Source organism: Haliotis rubra, unplaced genomic scaffold (genome assembly GCF_003918875.1).
Source record: "Haliotis rubra isolate DU_JTF1 unplaced genomic scaffold, ASM391887v1 Scf415, whole genome shotgun sequence".
Lineage (NCBI taxonomy): Eukaryota > Metazoa > Mollusca > Gastropoda > Lepetellida > Haliotidae > Haliotis > Haliotis rubra.
Genome location: NW_025767097.1, coordinates 441,895 through 467,873, shown reverse-complemented (window position 1 = coordinate 467,873; position 25,979 = coordinate 441,895). Strand labels below are relative to the sequence as shown.

Sequence of the window (25,979 nt, the reverse complement as noted above, 5' to 3'; positions counted from 1 at the left end):
AATGGATTTTAGAAAGCATCAGACACCCAGTGTTCTATTTTGGGACACAAACAGGAGCTGACTATTGCCACATCTGAGTGATCTTGCTCGACGATATGTGACTGGCTGACTGAGTATGGTTTTACGCCGTTTTTAGCAATATTCCAGCAATATCACGGCGGGGGACACCATAAATGGGCTTCACAAGTTGTACCCATGTGGGGAATCGAACCCGGGCCTTTGTCGTGACGAGCGAACGCTTTAACCACTGGGCTACCCCACCGCCCCTGATGATATATGAACATTTAGTGTATCCAGAGTCCATGTAATTATAATGCTATTATATGGTCACTGGAGTATCAGTTCTCTCATGTAAGATTGATCGACCTCAAAAGATGCTTTGTATTCAGTAGGCCTATAACTTTATACAGTGAACATAAATATATAGTTCACTACCTTCTTGTTGCTGATGGACATTTTGAAGGAGGTGAGGTGAGGTGAAATTGGGTTTAACGTCGGGCTTGAGAATGTTTCGCTCATATGACGACGTGCATGTGTGTATGTGTATGTGCGGCTGCTTGTACTAGCCCAGACTTAAGCTGGTTTTATAGTGCTAGCCCACTGAGATACCATGCCGCAGTGAAGCATGAATACCCCACTCAGACACATTATACTGACTCCGAGCCGACCAGTCCTTGTTGTACCCATTAATGCCGAGCGCCAGGCAGAGACCAACAAGTACCATATTTTAACGTCATTTGGTATGACGCGGCCGGGGATCGAACCCGCGACCTTCCGCTCTCCGGGCGGACGCTCTAACCACTACACCACGGAGGCGGTCACATTTTGAAGGAAGCTGAGGAGGAAAGTGTGCATCTATTTACAGACGGCTGCTTTTTCCTCGTAACTGTTATTGAAGTACTTTAGCTGGTCCCTGGCGGGTGTTTTTCCAAGGTAGGGGCACTTCTGGTTTCAGTGCATGTAGCCGAGTTTTCGAGTCTGTATCAACACTAGCATAAAGGCCTTCACGCCTCCACGTGATCCAGGGCTGAGACATGTGTGTGCAGGGTTGAACTTGTAGTGTATTACGTCTTTTGTCACTAGTTTCTCAATAGTAGACACAACCTGCAGAGGCTGGCATGGCCAGGATAACATAACAATGTTGATCGTGAGAATATACGTAGAGGATCTTTTTTCGTACATCTTGGTAATATACTTCCAGCTGATTGTATGAGAGCCACACGCTGATGAAGATGATCGTGGGGCAACCTGGAATAGAATGTTCAGCTGTTATATCTCGACAACAGTGCCTGTATTCTATGTCTGCAAATGTTGCCACATTGATACTGCTATTATAACAGTGCACATATTCCAGGTCCACGAACTTTGCTACTGTAATACTGCGATTATTACGGTGCATATCTTCCATGTCCACGAATATTGCCACATTGATACTGCGATTATAACGGTGCGTATCTTCCAGGTCCACGAATATTGCCACATTGATACTGCGATTATAACGGTGCGTATCTTCCAGGTCCACACAAATTGATGCCACATAACGATACTGCGATTATAACGGTGCCTATATTCCACGTCCACGAAATGTTGCCACATTGATACTGCTGTTATAACAGTGCCTATCTTCCACGTCCACAAATATTGCCACATTGATACTGCGATTATAACAGTGCCTATCTTCCATCAGTCCACAAATGTTGCCACATTGATACTGCTATTATAACAGTGCCACAAATATCTTCCAGGTCCACGAAATGCCACATTGCCTGTTATAACATTGATACTGCGATTATAACGGTGCCTATATTCCACGTCCACAAATATTGCCACTTTGATACTGCAATTATAACGGTGCATATCTTCCACGTCCACAAATGTTGCCACATTGATACTGCTATTATAACAGTTTATTTATTCCACGTCCACAGATGTTGCCAAATTGATACTGCTATTATTACAGTGCCTATATTCCACGTCCACAAATGTTGCCACATTGATACTGCTATTATAACAGTTCTTATATTCCATGTCCACAGATGCAGCCATGCTGACAGTACCATAGTAACAGGACTGGATTTACTTCTGGACTAATGATGAAGGGTCTGCTGACCGTCATGCTACTGGTGTTGGTCATCAGGGAAGCTCTAACCTCCATCCCTTGTCACGTCTCCTACCACAAAGACGGTGCGCACGTGGACTGTAGAAACCGAAGTTTGACCAGAGTTCCAAATAATCTTCCTGGGAACACTTCATATCTCGACCTCAGCTTTAATAATATTACAACCTTGAACAATTATTCTTTCAATGGTTTAGCAAATGTTGAAAAATTACTGCTTGAATCTAGCGGGATTCGTGTCTTAGAAGTCAACAGCTTCAAAGGTCTGTCTTCATTGATGGAGTTGTCTCTCAGTTACAACAATCTACCACCATCAGCCTACCCTATTGGAGTCTTCAGGCGTCTTCTCAAACTCACCAGGCTGAAGTTGCAGGATGACCTCAGAACAACGGAGGTCATCTCATTTCCAGATAAAGCACTTGCAGACTTGGTAAATTTAAAAGAATTGTGGCTAGCCTCTCCGCCTGAACCTGTCTTCGGGCCAGGATTCGCTAAACTCAGACATCTTGAATGTCTTTACTTCAACACAAGAGCGTGTCAACTTACAACCCTCAGGAATGGCACATTTCAGTCCTTCAAGGATACGCCTTTGAGGAAGCTATACATCACTGGTTGTCTTCTTACAACCCTCGAAGCTGGTACCTTTGAGAACCTTCCGCACCTCAGAGTTTTATACATAAAGAAGGCGAGGTCTATTGGCCTAAAGCCAGCCTTAAGATCACTCTATGGCCTTGTTGGGAAGACAATGTCGCTTATCACCTTCTCTGCGGTTGGGCTAGGGATGGGTGAGAATAGTATGTCTAAGTTGAAAAACAACGAAACACTTGTCCTCACGAAAGGTATGATGACATATCTAAACCAAATATGTGTAGAAAAGATAGACCTAAGTCAAAATAGAATCGTCATGGTGGAGGCGGATGCTTTAGATCTCTGTGATACATGTTCATTAAAAAAATGTTTAAAATACTTAGATGCCTCTGGAAACATGATCGTAGGCGAGCTATCTGTGGCTGGAAAATTACTTTTCTTTGGAGAATTAGAAGTCATGGATGTATCATATCCGGCAGTTTCGTACCACGGGGCCCAAAGAAGAAAACTACTGTCAGCACATGCCCATGCACCCACTGACCTCAAGGCCAAACCTTCACTGATGATCCTTCTGCCTCCTTCAATCCGTTCTCTAAATGTATCTGGTACGTACCTATACGGTCGTCTGAGCGCACATTTCAGTTCAATGCACATTATATCTCACAACCCAAACTTTACTGAACTAGTGGCTGAAGATTCAGACATCTTGGAAGGAATTCGCCTCTACGGAGCAGCCACGCTAAAGTCTCTGGATCTCTCTGGTGCCGACCTACGGTACATCCCCTCTGACATGTTTCACAGTCTGCTGAATCTCGAAGTCCTAAAATTAAAAGACACCAAGTTGGATCTGACCAGATCAGACTATCAAACCCTTTTCGAACCTTTGACACAGCTGACATATTTGGATTTATCCGGAAATATGAAACCTTATATTAATGAAAATATTTTCACTAATCTGAGCAGTGTAACACATCTGAGACTCTCCAACAACGGACTAACTGATATCCCGTCTTCTGTCAAATGTTTAACACGTCTACAACATCTTGACCTATCAGACAACTTGATCAGTCAATTTCAACCCAGCACGCGACAGAGTTTAGACGACATACAGCAGTTATCTCCCCGTTTACGTGTGTCTTTGCGAGGAAATACCTTAGCCTGTGGTTGCAATAGTGTTGCCTTCATTGAATGGTTGATGATGACGGACGTTGTGTTCGATGACGTGCAGATGTATAGATGTATAGATGAAGCGGGCACACTGGGCCCATTGATGCTGGACTGGACTCACTTACAACACCCTCTGGCGTGAGTGTTACAGCAGAATATGGCTCCCGACTGTTGTTTCTGCATTCCTAGCCCTGTGGATTGTTATCCTGATCGCAATGCTTGCGAACAGCTATGGTATGGTATGGAAGCTCTTCGTCCTGAGGATGTTTGGTCTGCCGTTTGATAAGCCTGACAGGACGCATTTCCAGTTTGATATATTCCTATACTACGCCTCGACAGAGGATCAAGACCTACTGTCATGGATATTCACCACTTTCAGACAGGAAATGGAGGACATGCGAAGTCTACGCATGTGCATCCCTGATCGAAATTTTGATGTTGGTGTGTCGACGGCAGATGAGATTGTTACAGGCATCAACAACAGTTGGAAAACAGTGATATTTGTCACTGAAAAGTTCCTTGAAGATGAATGGTGTTTCTTTACTCTGTCGTCTGCCCTTTACTCCACCACAACGCTGATGCCGAAACGAGTCCTTCTTCTGTACACCCAGGACGTATTGGACAAGGGGACTTCCCTGCCGCCGGTGTTGGATCAGCTTCTTGACCAGGGCACCGCCATGGAACTGGACACAGACAGTGATGACGACTGGTGGGCAGAGCTTCAGGAGAAGGTGCTGGCGTGGATGTGAACATTAAACCTGGCTGATGTGAAGATGAACACTGGAGGGGGCCCATCTAAGAAAGATCTCCGACTACATTGGCCGTCTCCTGGAAGAACAAGTCGGCATTGAAACCCATTTCAGCAGCTCTACACTTCTTAAAACTCAATTTCTGGTGTCCCCCGCCGTGATGTTGCTGGAATATTGCTAAAAGCGGCGTAAAACCAAACTCAGTCAGTCAGTCTTAAAACTCTATGGTTACCCAATGGTAGGAGGACTATTTACAAAAAACAATAAATGTTTGTCTACAGGTCACTGGCCTATGTAGGTGAACCTTCCCGAAACTTTAGAATGAAAGAACACGTACCATCTACCACCATATGAGACCGGAAATCAGCCATCTTGGACCACATCAAAAGACCTCCAGGACATCACCAAATGACTGGCAGAAGGTCTGTTCCAATCCGCCCACCTAAGCACTGAATCACCAGAGATCGGGGACACCTCATCCCATCTGCCAACAATAATTGATTAAAAAATACCCCCAATATATCATCTCGAAACATTAGTTGATCTTATTAGCTTTGTCCTGTTGTATATTTTATCATTTGAATACACACTGCCTTTTTGAATTTTTCACTACTTGAATGCACAATGCCTTCTTGTTTCTCTTGTTAGTTGAATACGCAATCCCTATTCATTTTTATTGTTACTTAAATACACAATGCCTATTTGTCTTTGTTGTTACTTCAATACAAAATGCCCATTTGTTTTTCTTGTTACTTCAATACAAAATGCCTTTTTGGTTTTGTTGTTACTTGAATACACAATGCCTATTTGTTTTTCCTGTTTCTTAAATACAAAATGCCTTTATGTTTTATTCTTGTTAGTTGAAAACACAATGCCTATTTGTTTTTGTTCTTACTAGAATACACAATGCCTATTTGTTTTTCTCGTCACCTGAATACAGAATGCCTATTTGGTTTTCGTGTTACTTGAATACATAATGCATATGTTTTTCTTGTAACTTGAATAAAGAATGCCTATTTGCTTTTCGTGTTACTTGAATCAACAATCCCATTTTGTATTTATTATTCCTTGAATACACAATGCCTATTTGTTTTTCGTGTTACTTAAATACAAAATGTCTTTTTGTTTTTGTTGTTACTTGAATACACAATGCCTTTTTGTTTTTGTTGTTACTTGAATACAAAATGCGTATTTGATTTTGTTGTCACTTGAATACAAAATGCCTTTTTGTTTTTATTGTTACTTGAATACACAATACATATTTGGTTTTGTTGTTACTTGAAAACAAAATGCCTATTTGATTTTGTTGTCACTTGAATACAAAATGCCTATTTGGTTTTGTTGTCACTTGAATACAAAATGCCTTTTTGTTTTTGTTGTTACTTGAATACACAATGCCTATTTGGTTTTGTTGTTACTTGAATACAAAATGCCTATTTGGTTTTGTTGTTACTTGAATACACAATGCGTATTTGGTTTTGTTGTTACTTAAATACAAAATGCCAATTTGGTTTTGTTGTCATTTAAATACAAAATGCCTATTCGGTTTTGTTGTTATTTGAATACACAATGTGTATTTGGTTCTGTTGTTACTTAAATACAAAATGCCTATTTGGTTTTGATGTCACTTAAATACAAAATGCCTATTTGGTTTTGATGTCACTTAAATACAAAACGCCTATTTGTTTTTGTTGTTACTTGAATACAAAATGCCTATTTGGTTTTGTTGTTACTTGAATACACAATGCCTATTTGGTTTTGTTGTTACTTGAATACACAATGCCTATTTGGTTTTGTTGTTACTTGAATACAAAATGCCTTTTTGCTTTTGTTGTTACTTGAATACACAATGCCTATTTGGTTTTGTTGTCACTTGAATACAAAATGCCTTTTTGGTTTTGTTGTTACTTGAATACACAATGCCTATTTGGTTTTGTTGTTACTTGAATACAAAATGCCTATTTGGTTTTGTTGTTACTTGAATACAAAATGCCTATTTGGTTTTGTTGTTACTTGAATACAAAATGCCTATTTGGTTTTGTTGTTACTTGAATACAAAATGCCTATTTGGTTTTGATGTCACTTAAATACAAAACGCCTATTTGGTTTTGTTGTTACTTGAATACACAATGCCTATTTGTTTTGTTGTTACTTGAATACACAATGCCTATTTGTTTTTGTTGTTACTTGAATTTTGGTTTTGTTGTTACTTGAATACACAATGCCTATTTGGTTTTGTTGTCACCTTGAATACAAAATGCCTTTGTTTCTTTTGTTGTTACTTGAATACACAATGCCTATTTGGTTTTTACTTGTTACTTGAATACAAAAACAAAGCCTTTTGTTTTTGTTGTTACTTGAATACACAATACAATGCCTATTTGGTTTTGTTGTCACTTGAATACACAATGCCTTTTTTGTTTTTGTTGTTACTTGAATACACAATGCCTATTTTTTGTTTTTTGTTGTTACTTGAATACACAATGCCTTTTGTTTTTACTTAATACTTGAATACACAATGCCTTTTGGTTTTGTTGTCACTTGAATACAAAATGCCTTTTGTTTTCGTTGTTACTTGAATACACAATCCCATTTTGTGTTTTACTGTATTTACTTGAATACACAATGCCTATTTTTTGTCATCACTTTTGAATACTAAATGAATGCCTATTTGTTTTGTTGTTACTTGTGAGTTGTTTTCTCTTGTTACTTAAACTCTGAATAATAACCATTAGTTTTATTCCTTGAATACTTTTTCATCATACAATAAAATGCCTTTTTGTTTTTGTTTGTTAAATCTAAAATTGACTATACACAATACAATGCCTTTGTTTTGTTACTTTTGTTTTTCTTGTTACTTGAATACAGAATGCCTATTTGGTTTTCTTGTTACTTGAATACACAAAGCATATTTGTTTTTCTTGTAACTTGAATACAGAATGCCTATTTGTTTTTCGCGTTACTTGAATACACAATCCCATTTTGTATTTATTATTCCTTGAATACACAATGCCCTTTTTTCTCATCACTTGAATACTAAATGCGTTTTTGTTTTTTGTTGTTTATTGAGTACTTGTTACTTAAATCCAAAATAACTATTAGTTTTTCTCGTCACTTGAATACAAAATGCCTTTTTGTTTTTGTTGTTACTTGAATACACAATACATATTTGTTTTTCTTGTTACTTGAATACAGAATGCCTATTTGGTTTTCTTGTTACTTGAATACACAATGCATATTTGTTTTTCTTGTAACTTGAATACAGAATGCCTATTTGTTTTTTGCGTTACTTGAATACACAATCCCATTTTGTATTTATTATTCCTTGAATACACAATGCCTTTTTTTCTCATCACTTGAATACTAAATGCGTTTTTGTTTTTTGTTGTTTATTGAGTACTTGTTACTTAAATCTAAAATAACTATTAGTTTTTCTCGCCACTTGAATACAAAATGCCTTTTTGTTTTTGTGGTTACTTGAATACACAATACATATTTGTTTTTCTTGTTACTTGAATACAGAATGCCTATTTGGTTTTCTTGTTACTTGAATACAACAGCTACGTGCATTCATCAATCGTCACAGTACAACAGTTACTTGCATTCATCAGTCGTCACAGTACAACAGTTGCACACATTCATCAATTGTCACAGTACAACAGCTACGTACATTCATCAATTGTCACAGTACAACAGTTACGTACATTTATCAATTGTCACAGTAAAACAGTTACATACATTCATCAATTGTCACAGTACAACAGTTACTTGCATTCATCAGTCGTCCCAATACAACAGTTACATCCATTCATCAATCGTCACAGTACAACAGTTACGTACATTCATCAATCGTCACAGTACAACAGTTACGTACATTCATCATTCGTCACAATACAACAGTTACGTACATTCATCATTCGTCACAATACAACAGTAACGTACATTCATCAATCGTCACAATACAACAGTAACGTACATTCATCAATCGTCACAGTACAACAGTTACGTACATTCATCAATCGTCACAATACAACAGTTACGTACATTCATCAATCGTCATCATTCGTCACAATACAACAGTTACGTACATTCATCATTCGTCACAATACAACAGTTACGTACATTCATCAAACGTCACAATACAACAGTTACGTGCATTCATCAATCGTCACAGTACAACATCTACGTGCATTCATCAATCGTCACAGTACAACAGCTACGTACATTCATCAAACGTCCCAGTACAACAGCTACGTGCATTCATCAAACGTCCCAGTACAACAGTTACATCCATTCATCAATCGTCCCAGTACAACAGTTACGTGCATTCATCAAACGTCGCAGTACAACAGTTACGTACATTCATCAATCGTCACAGTATAACAGCTACGTGCATTCATCAATCGTCCCAGTAAAACAGTTACGTACATTCATCAATCGTCCCAGTATAACAGCTACGTGCATTCATCAATCGTCACAGTACAACAGCTACGTCCCAGCATTCATCAATCGTCACAGTATAACAGCTACGTGCATTCATCAATCGTCACAGTATAACAGCTACGTGCATTCATCAATCGTCCCAGTAAAACAGTTACGTACATTCATCAATCGTCACAGTATAACAGCTACGTGCATTCATCAATCGTCACAGTACAACAGCTACGTGCATTCATCAATCGTCCCAGTAAAACAGTTACGTACATTCATCAATCGTCACAGTATAACAGCTACGTGCATTCATCAATCGTCACAGTACAACAGCTACGTGCATTCATCAATCGTCACAGTACAACAGCTACGTGCATTCATCAATCGTCACAGTACAACAGTTACGTGCATTCGCCAATCGTCACAGTATAAAAGCTACGTGCATTCATCAATCGTCACAGTATAAAAGCTACGTGCATTCATCAATCGTCACAGTATAAAAGCTACGTGCATTCATCAATCGTCACAGTATAAAAGCTACGTGTATTCATCAATCGTCACAATACAACAGTTACGTGCATTCATCAATCGTCACAATACAACAGTTACGTGCATTCATCAATCGTCACAATACAGGGTCCCTTCGTGGGGATTCCGATCCCCTAGCTACAACCTATATGCTGACTTACAGCCTATGCTGGCATCGTAACCCGATGGTGTGGAACGTTATTAACAATATCAATCACGGGTTTGTCTGGTCCAGGCCCGGATTCTTTACAGACCGCCGTCGTTAACCAAAAAAATCACAATCCTGACGCTCGGTGTTCCATATGGAAAGCAGTGTTCAATGTAATGGAACACAGTTTAGTAGTTCCTCGCTACCCTTGATTGACAGGTGTACACCCAATCTATTACATCATACGATGAGATACGAAAATTTCGATGGCTCCTCGCAGACTCCCATATCAGTTGAACGACCGCACACAGCCTTGGCCTTTTCAAACCCACAACGTCAACAATAGAAACACAAGGGTAAATATTCTTCATCAGTTTATTCCATGAACATATCCAGCAGTAAAACGTACATACGTTCAATAGCAAAAAAGCCTCTACACGCAGCTATATACACAATGTACACATAGTAATATATACATATATACACACCTACACTGTAAACAGTGAGCGTTGGAAATAGCAGTGACAAACTCTCTGTTGAATCATAAGCTATATTCACTGTACAATTCCGGCGGTATCACAATATACCTGACACTGGTTTTGTTATACAATGATACAGGAATTCAAAATTAAACAAATACTGTAAATAAACTCTACAGAAATAGAACTGACTGTTTTATACACATGCTCGAAAGGTTGATATACTAAATCTGAAGAAACGTATTGACAACTGGTACATTTTAACAGGTGTGTTGTTTTTCACAGATATATGTGCCAATTAACTGAGATATTTGACCAGATCGTTTGATGCTGCTGGTTAACACTTGTGTCAACAAGAAATTAACCTGTAAATACCCCGCCCCCCCTAAATTAACCTGTAAATACCCCGCCCCCTTAAAAAAAATTGATATACATTGTACACCTCTTAATTAGGAATGTCAACTGGATACATGGGTACAGAGAACTTGAGTAAAGAACACTTCAATTCAAATGTTGAGTACTTTATGAATTTTAATTCTGACAAATTATTTTTTACCAAGAATGGAGCTCAAAATTAATACCAATCATGATACCTAAATCGTGTTCAGGTTTTGAAGTCTGTGTTTCTGTAAAACACAAACAGAGCATGACGACTTCCGGTTTTTCGTAGTTATCACATGTTGGTGGTTAATTCTTTGAGTCGTTTTCATTCTTTCATTTATGATCAGTTCTTCGATTGGTACACATTAAGAGTTTTTCGCCTGGGATTCCGGGACTTTGAAAACATGTGTGAGGAAACATGAAACGTTGACTTTCATAGATATCAATATTATGTTTTAGCATTCAGTTACATTGGTGTAATTATGGTGTAAATGCTCACTCAGCTGTGTTTGGTAGAATCCCTAAATAGGATAAATAGTTCGAAAGGCAGTGATTGAAAATAACACGAACCGCTTAAGACTGATAAAATATATAACAAATAGCACAATGAATAATCAAAATCAAAATATAAGTATTGATTTTATTACAAAATGGGTTTTCTCAATACAAAAAACCCCCAAATATTGGCAGTAAAGAGTTTGCCAACTGGAACACATAGCGGTATAATGGCCACCCTGCCCAAAACCGATAGGGTGGAACCAAATAGAAGAACTTAGAGAGTGATCTGTCAAAACGGGCTTCTTACGGACCGAAATGCGCATACGGATTGAAGAGGATTTGGCATTACATATAGAAATGGGAAATCAACACAATTGTCCGTTACTGACAGAAATTCAGATTAGCCAGTTTCGACAGATTTCACAGCTCTACCCTTCGTATATACTTTGATATTATCTTGGCAAATCTGGCAGTGCTTCACACGTAAAGCAGCGTAAAGGTATCACATCAATACATTAGAGACAAAACCATACCAGTGTACTCGTTGTTGAGAAACAAATTAGGACGTCACAATTTCTCTGTCGTTGCAGGCTTAGATTTCATATAAAATATTTACATCTTTTAAGACACTTATTAATCGTTCTGCTTAGTACAACGGCATGTAAAAATATGGGGCAGATTAAAACAATGATATATCCGATCTCAAGTTTTGGTCATGAATCTGTTTGTCTGAATTTTCGTAGTCAAAACAATGAAAGTAAACAATTTTAGAATTTGAGAACGGTCATGAAGGAAGCGTTATTATCACAAGTCCCAGAGTCAGCAGATCTATAGAGCAATCAGCAAAATGGTCATGTTGTGGAATGCCCTTCTGTTATGGAATATAATACTATTATGCATTAACTCCAAAATGCGTATCTTATACCCGTGATCCAGACACAAAGATGTGTGTATCATAAATAGTCTGGCGTATAATAACTATAAAAATAATAGCTTGGGTACATTCTGCACGTGGCACAACCAGTACGGCGTACGAAAGCACTTGGCTATGGAATGCTTCTGGTTTTTGTCATTTAAATGAATGTTTACGTATGTTCTTAAATAGGCCACATAAACAAACACCTGTACACCGGGCAGCTCGCGATCTGTGCAAACACAACCTTTTGAGAATCTTGTTTCAGGTAGTACAGTTGTGAAAAGACATTTCCAAATTATGTTCTTGCTGAATTTGAATGCTATTATTTTCAATCCAAAGGAAATGTGTTCTCAGTGGTACATAAAAGTATTTTAATACCCGTTCATTGATCGTAGTTGGCCCGGATAATGTGGCACACTATAAATTCATCAAAATATAACAGATCATTCTAACAAAAACATGTTCAGTGGAGATTATCTTCTTGTACTCTTCGTCATCCCTCCTTGACATCGCCCACGTTTCTATGGTTACTATGGTGTCGGTTGGTGTCCAGGAATATAGGGAGTCTCTTCATGGATATACAAGTCATATCCTCGTCGCACGTGACACACAACACAAAGATATGTCATTAGGTGTACCGTCTATGCGCGTGACGTCACAAGACAGTGTAATGCCTAGATTGTAAAATCTGATACTATCACATACTGTCCAACGTGTGTCCGATACTATCACAGCTCGTGAGAATCTATCACAGTCACGATCAGAGGCTACCTCAGAACGTCTTCGGGAGTCTGAACCTAACGCAGACTGTCTGAAGACTGAATCTAATATACCTGGATGCTCTGGAACTTTCTAGGCCGATCCAAGGATACCCCCTAGCACCACTATTTGCGCAGCTTAAACCGTGCATCCCGCTATCTTCATTCATCGTTTCCCTGTTGCCATGCGAACAGTTTCAGGCATATTCTGCTATTTTCCACTTCCAGTATAGCTCCTTTTAATCTTCCCGCCGTTTCTGACATTGCATTGATTGTCGTCTGCTTCTTTTCGGTTCCATCCTCAAACATTGGCTATGCTGGGACTGAGTGACACCCGGCTGTTGACGACGGAAGACGCCGGAGAGAGTCTTGTGTCGGCCGTCATAGTGGAGGCGTTGCTACCGAAAAGGAAGGTGGGGCGTGCTTTTTGGATATCGTCAACCTTGACCTCTGACGGGGCGTACCGGCTGTGTTTCTGACGGTCCTCCAGCTTGCAGGGGCCCCACTGGGGAAGAGGCGCCATGTTGTAGACCAGCAGCTGGAAAAAGAGGCGCAAGGTAACAAAACGAAGGTGGAAGGTCACAAAGGAACTATGCTTTCACTAATTCCATATTTCAATTTCATGACATTTCTGGTTTCTATTTCTACACATATAATCAGTACATGTGCTTCTCATCATGTTATAGGCCATGAGTACACCTGTCCACAGACAAACAGAAATTCTGGAATTGTCTCTCACTCACCCCAAGAGGTTAACATCATTTTCACACTATACATATTCTTCCTATATACATAGGATGTTCAACTGCCTCCAAAATACCAGTAAATTCACAGGAAATGATGTTCGGATTTGCTTGTTAACACTTGGAACTGAGTTGTGAAGTAAAACAACCAGGTCAGCTGCTGGTCAAGGCCCTCGTGGACAGAGACAAGCCAGAGAAAGAGAAAGAACTCACCGAGAAGCCTCCCTCAGCGCAGTACTTGTACATGAAGTAGAGGGGAACGACGAGGATGGGGAACATCACGATCAGCCAGCCGACTGACAACATGGCCGCGGGGTACGAGGAGGTCTCATAGCTGGGGCTCGTGTACAGCGCCATGTTGAAGATGATGGTGGCACCGATCACAATCGGAGAGACAAACTTCCAGCAGATCTTCCAGTACAGGTTTGGCTTCATCCCTAGCATCATCTCGATGTCCTCAGAGAATCGCTCGAATTCTGTGAACAATGAGTACATTAGTATGAGTCTGCAGACATCAAATGGTGTTACTGTTAAACTGTTTTGGTTGAATGACTGAGGGGTCCAGTTTGACGCTGTTCGACTAGCGTGTAATGTGGAGGGGAAGCCTCAGATTGATGACCACTTTGGTGAAACACACATGCTGGGATATTGTACAGAAAGCCAGAGATTCGCGACGAATCTGAGATTCGAACCCAGGAACTGCGGTTCCCCACATTTACTGACCTTTTGTTGATACATATATCGTCTACGTTCGTTTTAATTAACACGATATTAGTAACGACATGGCTGAAATACTGCCGATGTGAATTTAAATAATAACTCACTCACTCACTATTCATTTGTGTAGGTAATATATCGTGCCGTTGCCAATTGCACCTAATATCATTATGAAACAGGACCTGTTGCTATGTATTAACGCCACAAGGAACAATGTCTTGCAAGATGGTGATGATCTGCGAACAATCGGCCCAGTGACTGATATTCTGAGCAACAAATCATACCGTCAGGAAAGGGACCGAATCACTGATTCGTCAGGTACCCCATGCCGACAAACATAGATTGCAGGACACATAATCTAAAGAGAACCCCAAGAGGGAATAACTGTTTGAAAGATTAGCACTTGAGGATTGCATGTCCACTTACTGTAGATCCAGTTGAGGGCGACGATCTCGATGAGGCCAACGACGAGCAGAGGGAAGCCACCCACGCTGTAGTCGACCAAATTCAACAGGTAAATACCACCCTGAAAGAAATAACGCTCCGTCAATACTACTATTTTAATCTTACTGTATAACCTTTCTAAAAATAGAAATCAATTCAGTTGTTTGTACTCGACTACAGCATTCATATAACTCCGTCATATGCAAGAATTCTGCAACAGTCAATCTGAACGAGGTGGGTTAAATACCACAATAGGTGTTGATATCGATTGTTCATTGTATATTCCTCTGGAGCTATGAATACAATATAGTTGGCTGGGTAATAATTGTACAGGGCTGTTTACAACCCCTAGGGCATTCATACGGCTCAATTATCGTCATCGTTCTCATTATTATTATTATAATTATTATTAGTGTCAACTGTGTACCTTGCACACCATGGGCAGACCGAGGAGAAAGCTGACAACGACGATGGCGATTCTGAACATCGTTGACGCCAGTTTGCCGGGCAGGGAGGAGCGGAACTCGTCGATGAAGGCACTCATCACGCACTCCACCATGGAGAACTGAAAACACACACGTCCAATGTGAAACTATTTGGTTTGGTTAACAAATAAACAGGAAAACATAACACAAAACTAGAATAGTCAAAATCATCATCGTTATTTGATGGAATGTAATTATTGTGTATAACAATTTCATCAATATTACAAATCTTTTCTCAATATCATCGCTGCTGGGGTTATTGTGATGATCATAATTAATTTCAACAGAAGCATCATTTTGATTATTAACTTTTGTTGATAATTAAAAAAACACAATTCTAATAAAATTGCTAAGTATATAATAATTATCTTTAAGATACTGATCAATAATATCAGATGTATCACCTGAGATCCGAATCCGAGAGTCGCCATCATAAGGAAAAAGAAGACAGCCCACAGAGGTGAGACGGGCATCCGGGAAATAGCCTCTGGGTAAACAACGAACGCCAGTCCAGGACCTGGAAGATAGGCAAACCCGTTATTTCACTCTTGTTTAATCCCTTCTTGTACACACAAAGAAAAATATATATTGTTTTTCCATTAAGTCGTAAGTTTACTAGTAACTTTGGACACATATCAGAAGCATAGTAACTAGTGTGAGGAATTGGTTAAAATCTCATAATTGATGATTGGTTCATTACAACCGATCAATCATCGAAAATAATTGGTTAGCGCCATTTATGAAATTTGTTAATGCACATAAAAATAAGGAAAAAACCATGTAGTTCTTTTGGGGCTTTTTGGCAAAATTTCACATCTTTAAAGGATGACTAGTATGTTAGGAACATAAATTTCTTGGAGCCTTTAAGATAAATTCAATCATGACTTGAAACGAGCTTGTAGTGCTTACGAAATGTAACAGACAAAACCAACCTTGTAAAAAATATTGTTAATGAAAACAAGTGTTCCAAACTTGGTTGTGTTCGATTATGAGAAATTATGATCGATTGCTTGGTCGTTTAGTCACTACGAACAATCTTCGATTATTTCAATTAATCCGACCACCACTATTAGTAACACATTAGCAGTTATCTAGTGACTCAAGAGATTCTGTTTCACAGGGGGCGCTAATTACCAGGTCTAGACCAGTCAGGAAGGACACCAGACCTTGGATCATAGCCCCTCTTAAAGTGGACAGTATCTACACTCACCTCCATCAGCAACATCGGCAACGGAGACACCCTTCTCTTTAGCCATGAAGCCAAGGATGGAGAAGATGACTAATCCAGCGAAGATGCTGGTGGCGCAGTTGATGAGGGCGACGATGACGGAGTCCTTGTAGCAGTTGTTCTTGAACTTGTTAAAGCTGGACATGGTAATCAGCCCACCTGTACAGGTACTGAGGGAGTAGAAGATCTGCGTGGCGGCGTCGCTCCACACCTACAGCATATACAAACACATCAGAACAACGTCACCATTAATAGTAAGGCGCTATATAATTAGCCTATTGGCGCTACACAGTTTCACAACCCGCCCAACAGGATCAACTCCCTATGCATCTTCCCAAGGTGCTTAACCCTCACTAACATACTGACAGCCAGAAATAAGGGAACGACTATTAAAGGGGCCATGGCAGTGATTTTGCTGCGTTATCCGGAGATTTGTCGTCAGTGTAGTAACCTAGTTTCCGGAACAATACCCAATATTCTGCATTGTATCTCTCCGTTCCCTTAATTAATTCCATCAATGGTAAATCCTACTCATTCACTAACTCGAGAAGACGCGGACTTACCCGAGGGTCGCCGAGCCTGGAGAAGTCGGGCTTCAGATAGTAGATAATGCCATCGAGAGCGCCATCAAGCGTCACACCCCGGATGAGAAGAACGGTAAGCATGATGTATGGGAAGACCGCTGTGAAATACACCACCTGAAACATATGCAAGAACGGTAACCATATTGTAATTGACGGAAGCGGCTGTAAAAGCAATACATTACATTCAAAGGGAGACAACTCCTGACGCACTATCGTGTTTGGTAACAAAATTGAACTGTCCCCATGATGTTGCCAGGTAAGATTTTAGACGTACTTTGTGTTCTAGTCCTATTGTTAGACATCCATTACCCATCTCCTACAGCTTTTGAAGAATGACTTCACAATAAACTTCATGACGTCACTTTGAGTGACATACAATTAGTCTCTCCACTGGACAACCTTGGATGTGGGACCACCTTAATTATTTCATAAATAATTTCGCTGTTCACTTTAAGAGTTGTACTATGTTTAGTTATCACCCCCTGACTGGCAAATACATGCCACTGTTAGAAATGGTACTCTCTACTTCATTGTTTTCCAGTGAACAATATAGGACATAGTTATAGGAAATAACAATAAATAAATACATTTTGCCAACCCACTCTACTTTTGTATTTCTTGTGAACGTGATCAGAAACATGAGTATTTTATTGGGACAATTATGAAACACAAGATGTGACGTTTGCTTCAGAAACTCACTGTTATGTGAAGTATTTACAATAGATTCAACTCCAACCAATTTCAGAATCTGGTCATTACAGACAACCGAAAGAAATAGCAAATGCAGTTGTAAGAATTACCTTTCCGAGAGACTGGATGCCCCGAATCAAACACGCCCCAACTATGAGCCAGGCGCCGAGGAGGGAAAGCGCCAGTTTCCAGTTGACCGACCCAAGTTCCCCAATGTTGTCATTCTGTTCAAGAACGAAGTATCTGAAACAAACAAGTCAGAGCGTAAGTCGGACGCTCGAAGTGGATGTGGACGTTCCATTCGACTTGACGCAATATCCAAACAAATATCACTGCGGGAAACAACACGAAAAATCTCAACACATTGCACTCATGAAGGGAAGCGAACCTGAATCGTCGGCTGGACGACATGAGGTACCCAGTCACTCAAGCAAATAATTAAAATCTATTAAAACATATATCAGCGTTAGACTTTCAGAACTTCTGGGTTGCTGTTCTAACAAAGCTACCCCAGCGCTGAGCTAATCGTTCTCCCATATGTATCAAAATTTACCTTGTAACATTACTTTTATGCTTAATGTTTAACGGCCAGATTAAACCTTTGGTTACTTTTAGACGCAAGCCGATCTAACACCATGTTGAAATGTATTCGCTGCTTAATAATAACTCACTTATAATATTCCTCCGCTGGGGTGTTGAACGTCACGTTGCTTGGGTGCGATGGGGGCACAACGGCTGTAATGAAAGGGGAGATAACCCTATTACATCAGTTAACACCATACAAAGACGTACTTTTTCGACACTGCGAACTGCAATCTTTACAATAAAGCAAAACCTGAATACTTACCATTGTCTGAGAAGTTATGGGGGAGACAGCTGTTGGTGTTCCATGCATTTCCACACGTTGTCCATGGCAACACAGGTGTCATGGAGGCGCCGAGGTAAAACAGCGTATGCGCAATTATGACGTTGTAATATAAGCTGATCAGCCATGATACAATCACCATGCCGTACCCAAGACCTGAAATATACAAATCAATATTCTGTAAGTAAATCTAATGATACCTGCGTTATCTCACTGTGTCCCCGAGACATACATTAGCGCTGCAGACATAGAGGTAGAAGATTACATCGGTTGCCATGGCAACAGTGCATCTTAATCACGATTTCGCTACTGTGTGAAATATGAGCCAACGGATGCGTGAGTTCAGTCGACAACATAAGCTCTTGTATTTCAAACACGATCCTTTTACATATTGTTCTGACATAATCTTGAGTATTCTCGTTTGCATGGAATAAATATTTTATTTGTTTTCCTCGTGATAACGGGAAGAATTGTTATCAAAATATCCCTATCAGACCAATGTGAATGGGTCGACTATTCAGTATTCTGGCTTGGGAAGAAGGAATTTGTTTCGCCATTTTTTATCTGTGACATGAAGTAATAAAGCATCGACTTTGCCGATCAACAATTAAGCGATGAGACGTGAAGAACGGAACACACTTCTCTTCCACAGCACACATTTGTGGAAACGTAAGTGAGACAAGTTATTACTTTTGTGTAAAATTTGAGGCAAACTTATTTCCCCAGTTTTTGAGTAGCTGTTCTTTATTGAAAAAATAATTACCTTTCAACAGCGGGTTGATTTTCCAGATAGATATAGGTCCGAGACTTGCAAACTGGCCGAACGCCAGCTCCATGTAAAACAGAGGCAGACCCACGGCCGCCAGCATGATGACGTAAGGGATGAGGAAGGCTCCTGCGAAGGGAACGGAGGATTAGTCTCAAGTATGTGTTTGTTTGTAGTTAACCGCCGCCTGAGCAATATTACAGCTATATGAAGGGGGCATATTGAGTCTGGGACGGCCAGTCAGGTGATGGATATATTGCACTATAATCCCCGCCTTCGGGATCCAATAACACGCTAACGACTCAGTCACTTTGTCGCTACTTACACCCCAAACATAAGGGTTAATATCGAGTGTTAGTGGGGCGGTGGGGTAGCCTAGTGGTTAAAGCGCCCGCTCGTCACGCCGAAGACCCGGGTTCGACCCGCTCGACAAATGTTGATATATTGTCAACTAAATAATGAAATAAATAAATAATTGAATAAACAAATTGTCCATTCTTGATCAGGAAGCCGTAGCTATAGCAACAAATTAACCCCAGATGTGACCTTGGCCCAATACGTCATCGTTAAGTAGGTCATGTCCGGCAAATATAACGTATAGCTACCGCCAAGCTGGATCAGAACGCGGATGTCAAACTCATGTCCAATGAGCTACATCTGTTTCCTAACACGGATTTACGTACATACATATTCAATTAAACAACAATAGTCGCCTGAGGCGATGCGCGCCATCAATGCAATGTCCTACCCTCTGCTACATATTTCCTATTATCACCGGTCATGCAATAACAACATGGACTGGAAGTGGGTCAGTGAAGCAGTAAATACGCAGTTTGGAAACAATCCTGACATTGATACCGAATGGACAACAGGATAGCTTCAATCGTTGTTGAAACCTGTTCTCTGGTCATTTTTGCCGTAAACATATCCACGAGTGATTGTTTTTAACTGAGCCAACATTGCTCTGCTTGTAACATGCGACTAACGGATCAGGTTGTGTTTCTGGCTCGCTGACTTGGTTGATATATCTCATCGTATCCCATGCTCATGCTGTTGATCACTGGATTGTCTGGCCCAGACTCGATTATTTACAGACCACCGCTGGGTCTATAGCTGGGACACTGCTGAGTGCGATGTTAAACAGCAAACAAACGAAACACAAACCGTCAGTTATATATATCCTGATTACCGGGATGTGAATAAGATGTGCCCAGATACTAAGATATTAAGTGTTTTGGTATGGTGCGAAAATACTCACTAACAAAAAGGGGTAATGTGGTAAATATAAATGTATTTTTGCTATCTGTATGCTACTTACCTCCACCATTCTTGTAGCAGAGATAGGGGAACCGCCAGACATTGCCTAGCCCCACAGCATAGCCAATACAGGTGAAGATGAACTCCAGCTTGCCGCCCCACGCACCTCGCTCCGCCTCCCCGCTCTTGACGTCCGTGCTGCTGTCGACAGTTTCCGCCGTCGTAATACTGTCCAAGTCATCCTTTTTTTCTTCCTTAAATTAATTAACGGAACGTTAGAGTTGTGTTTAAACGCCGTAAATTATACGATGTAATATACCCATTTTTTATTCAAGTCAGATATAATACATATCTGATAAACCCTCCATAATGGATTTCACGTCATATTTCACGTCTTAATCGAATAGCGTCGAGGCTTCTAAATTCTGGAAACAAGTGTATACGGACAGTACACACTAGGATATAATACATCAGAACAGTTCAGCAATGTATTCATCATGATCATGTAATCACTGGTTGGGCCGCTACCTTGAATGGCTTTCTTCAAACTTACATAACACGTGTAACATTGCTTTCTTTAGATCCGGACTTAAAGCGGTATGTAGATCCTTGATGAGTAAAACATATCCGTCTAAGTGACCTGCCCCTAACCTGTATAACCCACCATTCACATACAAGATCCTGCCCCACGACAACTGAGTAGAACCAATCTTGTGACTGGCCTTGTCATGCTGTGCTGCCATTGATTGGCACCGAACAACCAATCTTCAGCCCTTCCAAACAAGCCTATGCTTAATAAATATTGTGTTGTTTCCTTGTGATTTCAACTCCAAGGTATAAAACTTTGAAGTCTATAGTGACAGTCTATATAAATCCATACCGAGCAATACCAACATAAATATACAGTCATATAACTATGCAAATAAATAGCCCGTTTTCAGATAATTACAAGACGATAATAACAAATAAAATATGAATTCCATGTAAAAAAACCCCAAAAACAAAACAAAAACCAAAACACACACACTCAAGAATATGTCAAAGTAATGACCAATAAATCTAACATTTTCAAAGAGGTCCCATTTATGTTCAAGGAGGGGGTATTCTAACGTATGTAGGTATGTCGTATACATCAGCATTGGCAGTTCTCCGGAGTCATACGGTTGTATGAAAAGTTACAATTTAAATATGGAATCCACTGATTAAGTTCTCCGATGTGGAAATAAACATCTTTTCCATATATGGATTTCATTAATAAGTTCATGACCATCCATCTGGCTTCAGGCGTAATAAGACAAGCCCCAGACTACAAAACAATCGCCTCTGTGACGTCACTTCCCTGTTTTAACATCGATTCTTCCTTGGATTGATGTTTCTATATTCAGCAACGTTTATCACCTTTGGCAGCCTTGACTTAACGGAGAGATGTCTGAGAGTTCTCTGTGAATCAACTGACGTCATTGGCGCTATGCCAACGTGTGAGCTCTAGTGATCTGCTCGGAGTAATTGCTGACGAAAATATCTCCGATACGAGAGGGCTGGTGCGTTAACCGGCGATCGCGAGGGGATCGATACACTTGCGTGGGTTTAACACAATTACATCGAAACACAGCTACAGCCCTGAGAACCAATCAACTAAGGGGGATAACTCGACGATGAGTGACGCACCTAAGTAACCAACTGCTAAAGGCATGTACCTGAGATACACGTACATGTACTAGTAAACGCAGTTACTGTGTGATCAATATTGGGTAGCTGGTAATAAAAACAAATGAGTGTTTACGTTCTCATAATAACATTACTGAAATAACTAAATAATACATGAAGATGTATTTCGATGTTCAGAATTAGTAAGATAAATGGTGTATGTCGGTATATATAGTATAGAAGTCAAGCGATGACGACATCAGGGCATTGACGAGGTCAGAGCATCAACGACCCGTAACAAGGAGCGCCTTGTTATTGGTTGGGTTGAAAAGTCAACACACACATTTGTTTTCCTTTTACACAATAAAGTATAACAAATGGACCATGTATTCACCAACCCTGAATGTACTTGGAGATAAATCTTCCTTGGTAGTCCTTTCACACGTTCGGAACTTGAAGCACCAGCACAGAAACAATTAAATTAAAAGTTGCCCCGATTTTATCTGTAATGAGGGGGCGATGGGTTAGGCTAATGGTTTAAGCGCCCGCTCGTCAAGCTGAAGACCGGGGTTCGATTCCCCACATAGGTACAATGTGTTAAGCCCAAATCTGGTGGCCCCGCCGTGATATTGCTGGAATATTGCTAAAAGCGGCATAAAACCATACTCACTCACTTACTGTAATGAGGGGACCGTGCAAGTCTTTCAGAAATGATTTAGCAAGTCACAGAGGATATAATAATGAGTCAGTGACTTGTTTTATCTACGCCCTTCAGGAAACTCTTTTAGGGACAGTCACCAGTTATATTTTCGTACCAGTATAGATACCAGGTCATTTCCGGTTTCAGCAAATCCTCCTCACAGACACGTGTGTTTCACAGCACAAAACAATGTGTACGGGTAAATAATCATTAACCACCTGATTGTTGTTTACAAATACTTGAAACATATTGCACTGCCAAATCAAACGCACTTAGCACAATTAGCATATATGTGGTGGCTTTGAACTGATGTAACTATTACCACGGTAACAAGAGACCCTGTTCTGAAATTTGCTGCATGATCAAGGAGGAAGGTTTAATTGTGACACTTCCTTGACACATCAGCCCCAGCTATAAATTCATGTGGGATTTTACCAGGAAAGTTATCATATGAAAGACAAACATGGAAAACCAAACACACCAGGCAGATAAACATGCCTATTTGAAATGATCTTAAGTATTTAAATATTTGCAACCTGCTGTAAAACTATTAAAGCTATGAACAGATAATCTCAATCGACATTCTAGAATGGAAAGTGCTCCCAATAAGATCTTTCACAAAACAATGTTACAGTTCCTTTGCTTCATGTAACAACAAGGTTTTTATAGCTACACTGTCAGCACGGTTTGAATTATAAAATGATTAGCACTGTAAAACCGGCATTATAGTCCGGACTAGTACGAGCGCAACCGCAAGCACATACCCACCCCTGAGTCCACCCTACACACGCTTGCTATGTACTTTATCTCACATGTATGAGAGATGCCTACTTATCAACTACATAAATACGATTGTTTATGTGCACGTACTGAATTTAGTGGCATGCACAGATTCACGTGTATTGGTTTGATAATGTATATGTGTGGCTTGGGGAATTAATTCCTAGACGGGCATAGATGACCAGAGGCGCAGTGATAGAAACCTTCGATAGATACAGTCTCATCCTGTCCAGCTAAACACCTTAATAAGAAATCAATATTTCGGTGTAGAAACCGATCGGCGACGTTTTTGAGGAATTGGTTTCTACGGCAACAACATACGTCACAATCTTCCTTCAAGATTACGCGTCCCTGGAAGCTTCCTAGCGCTATCGATTTTTGTCTCCAAGACATACAAAATAATCAGGATTGAAGAAAAATCAATCACCATTCCTTGGCAACTTTCCAAGTCCGGTCAAATCCAGACTGAACTAAATGTCGTCTGCTTCCCCCTCACTTCCAGACATCAGTAGGTGTGGTTGCCACGGTGACAAATCATGTTAAGTGTTTTCGAATACGCAAAATCAATATTTAAATAATTTATGTCATTCTAACGAAATCGCAACCATATTGTCTTTAAAATTCAATTTTTGAATATGTTTACATTAATAATGTTCTTTGACGAGGTAAGCTGGTGAATTGCTTAAATAAATATGAAAGCAGAAAATCTTGTCAAATAATTGTGAAATAAAAGCAGAACTACAGCGATATCATCATTTGAAATTGTTATGAACAGAAAAATGTAACTTCCTTACCTTCTGAACCGTATGAAACACATATTTTATCGTTTGTCCCTTCTCGTTTCCACCGAGCATCGGTTCACATACTTCTTCTATATTGACAACCTGGAGCAGTTCTTTAGACATTTCGAGTGATACTACTTCAAAAATACAGAAGACGAAGCCTTATAGTGAATGTTCAGCTACTCGTGTGCGCCAAACCCGCGTGGCTGTTGACTTTTACGATATAAACACATGACGGTGCGTGGGCTTTATATAGACGGCGTGACGTCATGACCACGTGACTGCATTCACCGCGACCTTCTTTGATGTTTACAAACAATCCCGATTACGACATATTGACTGTACCTTTCCATTCGTTATTGAAATTACTCAATGAACTAAAAATTTGGCCTTCGTTTTTCAAGTATGTGATGAAAATAGGGAAACTGGTTATTTAGGACAGGTTAACATTGAGGGGAAATATACTGGTTGAGATTGACATTAATTTTCACGGTAGGTATCTTTGTACAAGCTCTCTACCACAAGCTTCTATAAGGCATTATTATGATGATGAATATGATATTTATTTGTTAATTAATGGTGTGTAATTGAATAATTGATAAACAACATTGTTCACGAGCTTCACGCTGATTGATGTTATTATTCATCTGCATGTTTCTGATTCAAGTTCTTGACAGCCGGTTTCTGTAATCAATGATGCGGTTCCAGGAACCGTTTGTATCTTTCGAAGAACGATGACTGTCAAAATAGATCTGCTGTATATGGTGTTCAAATTTGTAAGCACATTCATGCAAATTAGAAAGATTGCTGCATGACTGTGTATATTTATGTACTTGGTGATATTGTATAAATGATACTGATCTCAATTTCACCACCACCACCACGACCGCCGTCGATGTTGTTGTCGTAGGTGGTGTATATGGATATGTAGCAGAGGATTCATTCCACCTGTTAATTCTTACGTTGGAATAGTAAACCTGCTTCCTTCTGTAATATGTTATCAAGATAATCTCTTCCATACCTAGGTTATTGTTTTTCAAATCGGAAACATTTGCAGGGGTGTGATCTGTCTGTCGCAGATACATGTGAAGGTACATAGCAGATTTATGTTATGTAAATGGTGTGGTGGTGAAGCAGCTTTTTGCAGTGGACGCATTTTTCTGTAAAATATTAATATTAAATCAAGGGAGGGAAGTGAAGAGCTATTCTTAAAAGATTTGACTATTGATTTTAGACGTAAATAGCATTCCGTACTATATATAACACACTAGTGCAAGGGGGAATCGATCTGTCGAAATGAAGGCCGTAGCTGTGCAGAGATGTTGTGGGTGTCGCGCTGCAAGGACAGTGTTGGCGTCGGCAACGTTGGCAGTGAAGGGCTACTGCGCTAATGCTAGCGGGAGGAAGGTTCATGAGAAGAATCTTATCAGCAATACGTGTACAGTTATGTAAGATCGAGCGTCTTTAGATCTGGGTGAATGAATGATGGGTAGGGGAAGGGTGGAGGTGTGGGGAGCTAGGGACGAGGTGTG

The 25,979-nt window shown here is 39.9% G+C and overlaps 3 protein-coding genes across 3 annotated transcripts; 2 read left to right on the top strand and 1 right to left on the bottom strand.

The window, feature by feature from the left end:
- The first annotated feature begins 1,944 nt into the window (after window positions 1–1,944).
- Window positions 1,945–4,013, top strand: LOC124288327 (leucine-rich repeat-containing G-protein coupled receptor 5-like). The gene has a single exon (XM_046724836.1). The coding sequence runs from the start codon at window positions 2,091–2,093 to the stop codon at window positions 4,011–4,013; it is 1,923 nt and encodes a 640-aa protein (XP_046580792.1). The 5' UTR covers window positions 1,945–2,090.
- On the top strand, window positions 3,995–6,218 carry LOC124288328 (toll-like receptor 4). The gene has a single exon (XM_046724837.1). It carries the CDS (start codon window positions 4,087–4,089, stop codon window positions 4,618–4,620), a length of 534 nt encoding a protein of 177 aa, XP_046580793.1. The 5' UTR covers window positions 3,995–4,086; the 3' UTR covers window positions 4,621–6,218.
- A 3,872-nt stretch (window positions 6,219–10,090) lies between these two features.
- LOC124288323 (sodium- and chloride-dependent glycine transporter 1-like) lies at window positions 10,091–24,670 on the bottom strand. The gene is made up of 14 exons (XM_046724831.1): window positions 24,460–24,670; window positions 20,600–20,792; window positions 19,279–19,410; window positions 18,498–18,671; window positions 18,322–18,385; window positions 17,761–17,893; window positions 16,940–17,074; window positions 16,359–16,587; window positions 15,553–15,665; window positions 15,091–15,228; window positions 14,646–14,745; window positions 13,716–13,978; window positions 10,602–13,297; window positions 10,091–10,571 (listed from the first exon to the last, which is right to left on the bottom strand). Exons 1-13 carry the CDS (start codon window positions 24,568–24,570, stop codon window positions 13,061–13,063), a joined length of 2,022 nt encoding a protein of 673 aa, XP_046580787.1. The 5' UTR covers window positions 24,571–24,670; the 3' UTR covers window positions 10,091–10,571; window positions 10,602–13,060.
- Window positions 24,671–25,979: the final 1,309 nt, after the last annotated feature.